Source organism: Canis lupus, chromosome 27, assembly GCF_003254725.2.
Source record: "Canis lupus dingo isolate Sandy chromosome 27, ASM325472v2, whole genome shotgun sequence".
NCBI classification, from domain to species: domain Eukaryota; kingdom Metazoa; phylum Chordata; class Mammalia; order Carnivora; family Canidae; genus Canis; species Canis lupus.
The window spans coordinates 18518202-18530434 of record NC_064269.1 but is presented as its reverse complement, the minus strand read 5'-3'; the positions used below and the strand labels follow the sequence as shown (position 1 = coordinate 18530434).

Below are 12233 nucleotides of genomic sequence, written 5' to 3'. Positions count from 1 at the left end.
CTATGTGGATACAGCCACTCCACTCTCTGATGCAAATCAAAGGAGCAACAGGTGAACAACAGTGGCTTTGTACAAGGCACTCAACTTTTCAGGACCCTTATTCCCTCTTCTTCCCTGTCTACCTTAAAGAGTTACTAGGAGAGCCTCATTAAAAAAAAAAAAAAAAAAAGCACTCAGAAAACTAGAGGCTTACACAAATATAAAGCATTGTTGTTGGTTTGGATAATCACCAAGAGTTGATTTTGACAAAATCTCTGACAAAGAGAGAAAAAAAATCCCATGTTTAGTGTCCAGGAGTCCCTCTTACTGTGAAAAATAGCCATTACCATGGTCCAAAACATAATTCTTTGTCCTTTTAACTCACATATACTCATCCAAGATAATAGTTTTTTTTTTTTTTTCAAGATAATAGTTAATGGCAATAATATGTGGAAAAGGAAGGTTAGGGCGTGCATCTCTTGTTCAGGTAGTGGCAAGATGAAATTTAAGGACTGTCGGCTGTCATTTTTAAGTAAAGCTCCATTCAGCACAATACGATAATCATAACTGCAGGACATCCTTCCTTACAAGAACTGCCATGAAGCTGGCTCTTGGGCAGCCCAGGTGGCTCAGCAGTTTAGCACTGCCTTCAGCCCAGGGCGTGATCCTGGAGACTCAGGATCGAGTCCCACATCAGACTCCCTGCATAAAGCCTGCTTGTGACTCTGCCTCTCTCTGTGTCTCTCATGAAAAAAAAATAATAAAATCTTAAAAAAAAAAAAATAAGCTGGCTCTTTGGGGGAAAAATACTCATCTATGTGGTCTTTAAAATCAGTACTATGTAATTCTGGTACCCCAAAAGATACTGATAGGACTTTATCCAGTCATTAAATTATTTGACCTCTAAGGCAGGACAAAAACAGATGTAACAATGACTTAAAAAGATGTGTCTTTAGAACTTCACATAAGGGGGTGCCTGGGTGGCAAGTAGGTCAAGAGTTTGCCTTCAGATGAGGTCATGATCCAGAGTCCTGGGTTCGAGCCCCAAGTCAAGCTCCAAGCCCTGCATGGGGCTCCTGGCTCCACAGGGAGCCTGCTGCTTCCCCAGCTTGTGGTCTCTCTCTCCCTCTCTGTCAAATAAATAAGTAAAATCTTAAAAAAAAAACCACACAAAACCTTCACATTAAAAAAAAAAAGAGCTCATAAAAATCAGAGAATAAAATAGAAGCAGCCCATTGACCTGCAACTATTATCTGTAATAATTAGAACTCATTTTCCCCACATCTCTTGATCTGTTATTACTTTTAATAGGAGCCGACTAGTACTAAAAGGACTTTTCTGTCACCATGTGTACCACTTCATTTAACAACTAAGATTGTTTTTCATCATTCTCAATTTGTATCAAATTGTAACAAAAAATTATCTAACTTGAAAAATTCAGCTTATTTGGTTTTTGCTGATTTATACTTTTATTTCTCTCATTTGAATCATACTTTCCCCATATTTACTTACTTTTGTATAGTATTCCTTGATTTTGTGCTCCTGTACCTGGACAAAGCCAACCCTAAACCTAGAACTTCACACTTAGGATGGCACCTCTCACATCATACCATATTAGCTTGTTCTATAATTAAGGCACTTCAATACTTCTGTCCAAATGGGATTAAATAAAAAACACACATTAACACACACATTAGGAGAAAGGACTAAGATCTATCTATACATGTAAAACTCAAGGAGTACACAGGAAGGTGAAGAAGTTGCATCATATGGAGTTACTGAGGCAATTAAGACAATCCTTTTAGGGAGAGGACAAGAGAACAAAGCAAACCATTAGCTAGCTGTAAGGTACCAGATGAGTGCTCTAGAAGTTGAGAGACTCAGAAACCAATGCAGGAAGTATGGAGATTTTTTTTAAGGATGGATAAATTTATTTATTTATTTGGTGGGGAGGGCAGTGGGAAGGAGGTACGGATCTCAAGTCGACTCGGTGCTCAGCAAGATCATGACCTGAGACGAAACCAGGAGTCAGGTGCTCAACCGACCGAGCCACCTAGAGTCCTCCAGTAAGTGTTGTAGATTGTTAGCATCCTAATAAGCTGAGATAAATACATCACTACCATCTCATTTCAAACCTTGTTCATCCTATTTCCACATTGGATCTTTTCACCGTTTTCTTAAGCTTAGAAGCAAATTCCGTAACTTCCACCATTTCATTATTGCCAAAACTACAGATGCCAACACCATCACCAACACGCTTAGATTGTATTAATAAAAATACAAGATGCAAAAGCACCCCTGTTCTAGGTTTCAGTGATACTAATTACACTATGAACCTCTTCCAAGGCAGTGAGTGAAAAGCCAACACCAATGACTGATTGTACCTGGCAGGTCTCCCTAAGAGCAAGAGTTATCATTACTAAGTCCAGGCAGGCCTTGCTTCATTTCTTACTGCTTGCATATGCTGGACATGAGTTGTAGTTGTGTCATCTGGTTGCAGCTTTATTTTTTTTTTAAGATTTTATTTATTTATTCATGAGAGATACAGAGAGAGAGAGAGAGAGAGAGAGGCAGAGACACAGAGGGAGAAGCAGGTTCCATGCAGGGAGCCCAATGTGGGACTCGATCCTGGGACTCCAGGATCATGCTCTGGGCCAAAGGCAGGTGCTAAAACCACTGAGCAACCCAGGGATCCCTGGATGCAGCTTTAGAGCACACTACTCTTCTTAGATGAGTGCTTTGCCCAAAGTATATTTGTGGAATACTTGGGAAATGCCTTACCAAAAAAATTTGACTTTGGGAAATATCATATCGTATTCGATATTGCCTTCCTGAAGATTCACAGAGCATTTAGCATATTAAAGGTTCTTGCAAGAGGAGGAGTTATCTTTGTCTAACTCAGCATTTCCTAAATTTACCTGACCATGTAACCCTTAGCTATGCCCCCCCCCCCCCACCCATTGGCATCCTATGAACATCCAGAACTGACACTTCCAGAGACACTCTTGGAAATACTCTTTTTGAGTGATAAGGGATAGATTATTTCAGAGGACTATTACCTCATCTCAAAGCTTGAAAACCCTAAATTATTCCACTCTGGGAAGAGGAGACAGTAGCACAACCAGATGAGTATTAAGAAGGAAAGGATTTCCTTCGTAAAATTTTCAAGACCGCCTGATCAAAGGTACACATTCTACTTACTTAAGGAGATTGCCGAGATTGAACAGAGCCCGGTTGTGCTGAGGATTTAGCTGGAGAGCCCTCTGATAGTACATCTTTGCCTCTGCTGCGTCTCTCGTCAGTGTTCCCAGATTGTTCAGGGCACTTGCATGGCGAGGATACAACCTGAAAAGTCAGAACTATTCAGCCATGATTGTTCAAAAACCTGTAAACTGGGCATAATTTGCTTGTTCTCCACCGCTCCCCCCGCCCCCCAGGGAATGCCACAACCAAAATGAAACACGGAGTTCTTCCTTTATTTTAATGGTTTGTCCATGTGAAATCTTATGTGTGCAGCTGCAGGCATATAGATATGGCTGAGAAGCACATATTTGACCCTTAATGGTATAAGTAAATAACCCCCACATGGTACGAAAATAAACAGTATGCAAATCTAACAGGGTTAAACAAATTTTAGTCCTTTGGAGCCTATAATTACTTTCGATCTGCTTTGACAGAAAATTCTCATTGCCTCATTGCTTCTGAGTTTCTGGGCTGGTGGACTGCTGAGCAGCTGCCTGTATAGGGCCTACTATGTACACGAGATGCTGGAGGTTCCTCAGGTGAAGGCATCTTCACATATTTGGATTGGGGGATTAGAAAGACCATCATCATTGAGAAAGCATAATATACAATGTCTTCCCATAAAAATAAACTTTATCCCTAAAATGACTTTCCATCTTGGCTCTCTTTTTCCATTTTATCTCCTTTCCCTCCTCCTACTGTAATTTGGTACCAACTGGCCTGATACAGTTCTCAGAATGAAAATCCTGACAAACGCTTAAAAAAAAAATTAAATAATGCACAATGAAGTGAAAGTAGCATTCCCATGTTCAAAAGCAAATGTAAAGGAGGCTTGGGGATACATCAGTAAACCAAATTTATGCTGATTAAAGAAGGAAGGGAATCAATCTACTTCCTTAACTCAAAACCATAAAGAAGGCAAATCCGCACAGCTACATAGTTTAGTTGTTTCCGCTATATTTAGAGCAGAATATTTAGCAGACGAAGAGGTTCACTCCGTCTCTGTCACCCAGAGTGCTTAAATAAGCTCATGGAACTGGCTCTTATTGTAGAAAAGCCAAGATAATGCACAAGAAATAAAAATAGGATGTGTACTTGTCAAATCTCTTGACAATCAAATGACATGCTTGCCCCCTCCCACTCTGTTCTGCACCTTCTAAGATCAGTTATATTTGCGGACAGAAGAGGTTCCTATTAAAAGGCTGCCAAGACAAGTCTCATTTTTTTTTTTTTAAATCTTTGTTTAACTCAAAGTTTCCTAAGTTTATTTGATTACGGAATCCTCTCTTCCCCGGTCCCTTCTAGAGCAGCAGTGAACACAAAGAACATTCCTGAGGGGGAAAAATAAAAAAAAGAACATTCCTGAGAAATAGTATTTTCAGTAAGACATGCCCATGCCAGGTGATGTTCCTCAGGACTGACAAGGGACAGAATCTATTCAGAGGTATATTATGTCCTCCCAAGCACAAAAGTTCTAATTACTCTCAATGGCTGTAGAGGATGTTGGGGAGAGATACGAGAGGAATTGGGAAAAGGAAAACATACTGGGCCAGCACATGGCACTGTTGTTTGCTTCTCTCTGGTCATCTTCACTCAGGCAAAGACAACCTGAGGTCCCTGGTAGCCCTATAACCCCTGGCCTTACAGTTCTAAGGGAAGCAAGTCCTTGGCTCTCTCTCTCTGAGATGCCACTAAGGGATATCAGAGCTTTGGATGAGAGCAAGATGCTCTTGTATCTGCTCATTCTTCACTCCATGGCCACAAAAGTCTCTTAGGAAGCTTGTGTCTAAGAATGTTACAGAAAGCATATCACAGCCAGGACTCAAATTCCTTTTAAAGAAACCTTTTTTTTGGGGGGGGGGGTGCAGGAAAAGACATTGAACAAAGCTCTCTGACCTCCCAAAGATTTAAGAGATGTCCAATGAACACGATATGAGCAATTCTTGTTTCTCTGTTGACCAGCTGTAATAGGAAGCTTCCTGGGGGCATCAGCCTTCTTAAAACTTGATCTTTTCCTTATTTCTTTAGGCTTGGGAGCCCTTGAAATCAATGTTTGAGGTAAAAGCACTACTTATGGGAAAGGACAGTATAAATTCCATAAGATCTTCCACCATGGACTCACTCACCTCTCGAAGTGCCCATCCGCACTCTCAAGCAACTGCCCTTGGCATTGGCTCTCAGCCCACCTTATTCAAATTTATGCTTACTGGCAATCCCACTGTCAAATAAATAGTCATGGACTTTCTTTCTTTTTTTAAAGATTTTATTTATTTACTCATGAGAGTCACAGAGAGAGAGAGGGAAGCAGAGACATAGGCAGAGGGAGAAGCAGGCTCCATGTGGGGAGCCTGATGTGGGACTCCATCCCAGGACCCCGGGAACCATGCCCTGAGCCCAAGGCAGACGTTCAACCCCTGAGCCTCCCAGGTGCCCAGTCATGGACTTTCACATTTCGCTGAATCCAAAATGTTTTTTTTCCCTCTCTCTTTTCTTCTAATTCAGAAACTGAACGCAAGTCCACACCAAACTCTCAAAACCAGAAATAAGCAGTGAGAAAGGAAGTAGCGAGAAACAGAAAGAAGCACTCTGACAGAGAGAGGCACCCTGATGGAAGAGGCCTTGACTTGTGCTCCAAGAACTTGTCTGCAGTTGCATTAGCATGAAGCTTAGGACAAAGATTCATGGCCAGCCACAGTCGGGGAAGAGGCTGTATGTTGACAGAGTCCCAACCCAGGGAGGAAGGGGATTGCTGACATCTAGAGTGGCTTACTGAACCTATTCCCACTCAGAGCCCCCACCTGAAAAACGTGTGATATTGTGTATTCCTGGTAATAGTAAGCAGACTGCTAGCAATATCCTCTCTCACCGGGTATCTGATTAGGTTCAGCTACTCACAAGCAAGTATTGCATTATTTATAAAACAAAGCTGAATTTCATTAATAGGATTCTTCAATAACTAGGTCAGGAAAAAAATACCACAGTTTATTTTGAGTTTTAGATAAATGTAAATTTTTTTTCTTAAAAGACCTACTCTTCTCTTGTTCACTGAAGACCTATGCTAGGACAGAGGTTATTTTTTGTGTTTGCTTTTTATTTTATTTTTATTTTATTTATTTATGTTTTTAAAGATTTTATTTATTTATTCATGAGAGAGACAGATAGAGAGAGAGAGAGAGAGAGAGAGGCAGAGACACAGGCAGAGGGAGAAGCAGGCTCCATGCAAGGGAGCCCGAGATAGGGACTTGATCTCGGGTCTCCAGGATCAGGCCCTGGACCGAAGGTGGCACTAAACCCCTAAGCCACCCCGCCTGCCCCTGCTTTTTAAATAAACTTGTGTTTGAATGAGCTTGGGTCTAATTTAATACTGAGGTCTCCAGGAGGATAATTACGTACTATAAAAATAAACAATTTAAGAGATGTCTATGTTGGTACATCCATTGTCAGAATAAATTAACCCTATCTTGACTTTGACTTCTACAGGAATACTTTATAAAAGTTCTGTTAGTGATTATTCCCTTCCCCATCTAAAAAAAAAGTCTCAACAAAAGCTTCACTAAACTAGGGTGGAGTGGTGATTTTCAGACTTTTTTTTTTTTTTTTTTATGAGTATGAACAGCCATAGGATTTTCCTTCTCACACTCTTACTCAACATTTGTGCTGGGGGTTCTTGCCATTTCTTTATTATTGTCATTTTTTATTTCAGTGAGTTAAATTTTTAAAACTTATTACACAGAAAATATGTTGTATTGTTAAGTAGTCCTAGTGTGTAAGGAAGCTTATTTTTTCTCTTTAAAAATGAAATCTTGGAACACCTGAGATTAAGCATTGGACTCTTGATTTTGGCTCAGGTCATGTTCTCAGGCTTGTGATATAAAGCCCCACATGAGGCTCTGTGTCAGGCATGGAGCCTGCTTAAGAATCTCTCTCTCCCTCTCTCTTTGGGTCCCCCCCCCCCCCCGTAAAAAAATTAAAGTGAAATCTACATATAGAGATATAGTTCTATGAATTGAGGAGAATTTTGGTCAAGTACTGAATAATCTGTATTCTTGGTAAGTACACCTCCAGTTGAGCACATATGGGGTTCTTAATTTTTATCTAGGAGCATTTCCTTAAGCAGAACTGATAAAGCACCTATTTAAAAATATTATTATTCCCCTCCATTCCCAGTTACCTTAGCTGTGAGAATCAAAATCAACATGTTATTAGGAGATCATCATTGGGGGTGGGAACAAAAGAAAATGGGTCCCAAGTGACCTAGGATGGATTAAGGATACTTCACACTTTTTCTTCCATCGTCTCATTTAACCCTCCTAATTCTTTAAGTAGAATTACTGTACTATGTTACAGCTGAGGAAAGAAACTGAGTAGATAATAGATTATTAAAAAAAATAAAATCTCAGAAGCAGTTGTGTTCTTGTGTTAAGAAGACAATTGGCTCCTGTAAATCTATTTATTTTTCCTGACAATCATGAGTCTTTCCACCTTCAGCAAATAAATAACCGCTAGCAATTAGAGCTTCCATTTAGAGTAATTTCTCCTTTTTTTTTCTTTAGCCCATCCATTCAACTATGATCTTATAGGAACTAGTTCTCAGGGACAGAAGTAGAATAAACTCAATACTCAGAATACTTGGCTGCTGAGATTCTTATGCACTGGAAAAATATGTTACCCACCATACAAAATAATCATGTTATCTCCAAAAACCACAGCATTCAGAGAGGCTATTTAGAGCCAGCAACACTGAGTAAGTGTACAAGATGTACGTACACTCTCTCATCTACTGCCCTTAAGCTTTAACCCAAGATCAACCTGCAGACCCAGAGACACAAGATGGATGTGACTAAAGTGTGGTTTTACATTTTCTTTCAGTTATTTACTTTGAATTTTGTACCATCTGTTCAAAAGTTAAGGATGCTCTTAATTTTTTGTTGGAGTACCTTACACGGCATTTCATTGTGCAAGCGATATTGTATCCTATGCTCCAGCTTGTAATTTCCTTTCAGAATATACACACCCTGATTTATTTGTCTGATTTTCATTCCACACCTTAATTTATTTGAGGTTAACTATGCTAAGGTCAGATGTTTATTTTCTATTTCCTGTTAAGAAAAAAAAAAATCCAAAAGAAAAACATGTCTGGGAAAAAATTCAACCATAAAACCTGAACTTCACTGGACTAAAAAAATAACCAAAGTAAACTTTATTTCAGGAGTCAGCAGCATATTTTCAACCAGATTAGTCTCTGGCATTTTTTTAAAAATGCCTGGTTCTTCCCTGTTATAAAATTTGAACAACCATGTCACTAAAATGTACCAGGTGACACTGATTATTGCTCTGCTTCTTTGCTTGTTCGAAATTGCCATTAACACCCAGCAAGTAATCTTGCCACTTTCTTTTTGCATTATATTCTTTCCACCCTTTAAGAAAGCTTTGGGAAAAAACCTCACATGCAATTTAGGGAAATGTAACACACTCTCCAAAGAGGGCCAACTAAATTATCTGACCTCTCACAATGGATGACCTCTCACAGTGATCCAGAAGGACTCCACCCAGTTGATTTTCCAAGACAATTTAGAGTAAACCCTGTTCTCTGATGCCCTCAGGAAATGAGTCATTTTAAGTGGCTGAATTTTCCTGATTCCTGACAATTTAACTCTAAGGGTTGGGAAATGCATTGAATTAAATAGTTCTCTGCTTTTTATTTAACCTTTCACAGAGGCTTGAGGTGATTATGGTGAACTTTGGTTTTTGGGGCAGATGGTGGGCCTGTTTTGGTGGAGCAGAAATATAACTGTATTTGGAGTCAGAAGCCATGGACTTTCAGGGAAAAAAAAAAAAACATATCTAGCTATGAGATTTTGAATTTATGTCTGCCCCTTAGTTGCTTTCTCTATAATAATAAGGTCAATAGCTATTGACCTTCTGTGTAAACAAATGGGCGTCTATGTTAGAAAATGAGATGATGGGTATAAAAATACCCGTCATCATACTTGTTCCACCATAAACAGTTTGTGTTTGGGGTGAGTTGCAGGACCTCTGGGTGGTATTATTCGGTTCCCCCTCCAGCCCTAACGAACCCACGCCAGGCTGAAGCTGCCAGGTCTCCTCTCATATGGATTTCTCACCCTCCAAAAAAAATCATTCTCTTCACTGCTGACAATGGCCTTCGACTTGATCCCATCAGTCAAAATAACATCCATTATTTCTTCATCACTAATCCAGTGAACACTCAAGTCATCTTGAATCCATCTGTCTCTCCTATGCCGTGGGTTCTCAGATGTGAAGGACGTGAGACTCTTTCCATTTTAAGAATGTAGGAATGTTCTCTGCCAAACCCTCATTCCAAAGCCTGTCAATCCTTCATCATCTAAAGCAAACGATCCCCACAGGCACCAGAGCAATTTCCTCCAAGCCTTATGATATGCTCAACACCAAATGGAATTCCAGACACGTGCAATTTTACAAGCTACATCCAAGGTTGTAAGGAGATTCAAAGTCCTGTGTGACAGATCCATGTGCACATGGAGTCTTTACTGTACTGATACTTCATAGCATTACTAGCACTCCAGTTGTATCAACTCGGGAAAAGACGGCAGTGGGCGGAAAAGGGGGTCCCTATTCCTAATCAGTAACTGCCAATGAAGATCATGTGGGATGGGGAGAGAACAGGGTGCATATCCTGAATATCCGCTTCAGGATCTGGTGGTCACCAATGGCAGGAAGTAGGCGTGTTAAACATCTTGTGATGCATTAGACAGTCCTGCATAATTAAGAACTGTCCCATCTACACTGTTGACAGCTCTCCCACTGAGAGATACTAGCTGTCATTACAGAGTTGCCCTCTAACTCTAAGGGGGTCTGTGATATTCTGTGCATTATATCCATCTGGTCTTTCTTTCAATAATCATTTAAACATCTACTAAGCACCTACAATGTGCCAAACCCTCCGGTAAGGGACCACAGCAATAAAGAGAAAGGAGTCCTTGCTCTCCAGTAAGTCCTGTGGCAGAAGAGGAAGAGACAGGGACACCAATTTGCTTTAACACGACTGTGATCAGAGCACACAGGGCAGAAAGAGACAAAGTGGAGGGAGGGGGGTGGACAGTATGAGAAGCAGGAGCCCATGGCAGGAGCATTGGTACTCACCAAGGTGTTTCCAGGCCAGATGATGCTTCACCAGCGAGGCAGTAACAGTTGAGAGTTAAGGAAAGGGGAGGAAGGGATATAAGTAGAAAGAGGAAAAAAAAGTGTTTCAAAGAGAGAGAGAGAAAGCAAACTAAAAAGAACTCAGGAAACAAAACATGTTACTCTGGTTTAAGCACAAATTGGAAAGGAGGGCAATAAAGGACAAGGAACAGGTTTTGGAGAGAAGGTGGTAAGGTGAGTTTCGGTGCAGCGGGAAATGTGTAGAAACATCCAGGAATCAGCTGGAGAGATGGCTCTGATACAGGAACGTTATGTGGTGAAATGACAGCTTTGAGAGTTGATCAGCATACAGATGCTACCTAAAAGCTTTTGGAACTGAAGAGATCCTCTGGGAGGAAAACAAAGCTTGAGAAGAGGGGGAGCCTGAGAACTCCTCCACTAAGGGTTTGGAGGAGAGTCTAGAGAAAGAGGGAAAACCAAGGCAGCATGGAAGCTGACAAGTAATTCACTTTAAGGAGGACGGAGCAGTCAACAAAATTAATGCTGCTGAGAGTCAGCAGTGTCCCCTGGAGTTCCCCATATGAGGGCAGCAGGTGCACCTACAGAAGAGAGTCAGTGGTAGAGTGGAAACCACTCATAGGTGGTGGTGGTAGGGGGCTGGCTAACAAGAGGGAAATGAAGGAGAAGACACTGAGACCAACAGGTAAGGGAAAAACAGGAGAGGTACAGGCTGGTTTGCATATTTGTTTCAAGAAGGTAGAAACTTGAGACTATTTATTTATTTATTTTTAAGGTATTTTATTGCCTGGGTGGCTCAGTTGTTTGAACATCCACCTTGATTTCAGCTCTGGTAACGATCTTGGGTTGTGAGATCGAGCCCCATGTTGGTCTCTGTGCTCATCAAGGAGTCTGCTTGAGATTCCCTTTCTCTTTCCCTCTCCCCCTGCTGGTGCACGTGCCCTCTCTCCCACCCATCTCCCACCTCACTCTCTAAAAATAAATAAATGAATCTTTATAGAGAGACATACAGAGTGTAAGATTGGGGAGGGGAGGGGCAGCGGTACAGGGAGAGAGAATCTCAAGCAGACTCCCTGCTGAGTGTGGAGCCCAACATGGGGCTTGATCGCACAACCCCCAAGATCATGACCTGAGCAGAAATCAAAAGGCAGACACTCAAGGGCTTGAGTCACCCAGGCACCCCGAGAGTATTTAAATATTAATGGAAAAGTGCCCAGAGAAGTAGATGAAGTGAAGGCTTTAAGAAACAGTTTTAAATAAAATCTCAGAGGAGTTGGAAATTAGGGACTCCTGAACACAGGAGAAAGGCAAGATGGGTTTGGGGACAGATTAAATATATGTTCTGTAGAAGTGACTATGGATCTACTTTGGAAAGTTTTTGGTTTTCATACTGTACCTCAGCTGCCATTTAAAAAAAATTCAGGTAATTCACATCTTAAAAAAAAAAAAAGACCATATAAAGATGTTTCCAGGTAGCATTCACCCAATCAACACACACTAAGTGCTACATTCCTGGTATTGTTCTCTAGGCTGCGGATAAAGACCCAAATCTCTACCCTCATGGGGTTTCCCCTCTAGTAGAGGGAGACAGACACTTAAAAAAATGAGAAGTAGGGGCACCTGGGTGGCTCAGTGGTTGACCATCTGCCTGTGGCTCAGGGCATGATCCCGAGGTCCTGGGATCAAGTTCTGCACTGGGTCCCCCACAGGGAGCCTACTTCTCCCTCTTCCCATGTCTCTGCCTCTCTCTGTGTGTCTCTCATGAATAAATAAATAAAATCTTTAAAAAAAAAAGAGAGAAGTAGGTGAATGGGTGACAAATGCAATGGAGAAAATGAAGCAAAGAA

General features: G+C 41.0%; 1 protein-coding gene across 1 annotated transcript in view; it reads right to left on the bottom strand.

Moving 5' to 3' along the window:
- The window catches only part of TMTC1 (transmembrane O-mannosyltransferase targeting cadherins 1), a 269956-nt gene that overhangs the window by 54814 nt on the left and 202909 nt on the right, over positions 1-12233 (bottom strand). The window contains 1 exon segment of the mRNA XM_025455512.3: positions 3181-3324. Coding sequence (XP_025311297.3) covers positions 3181-3324 — 144 coding nt within the window.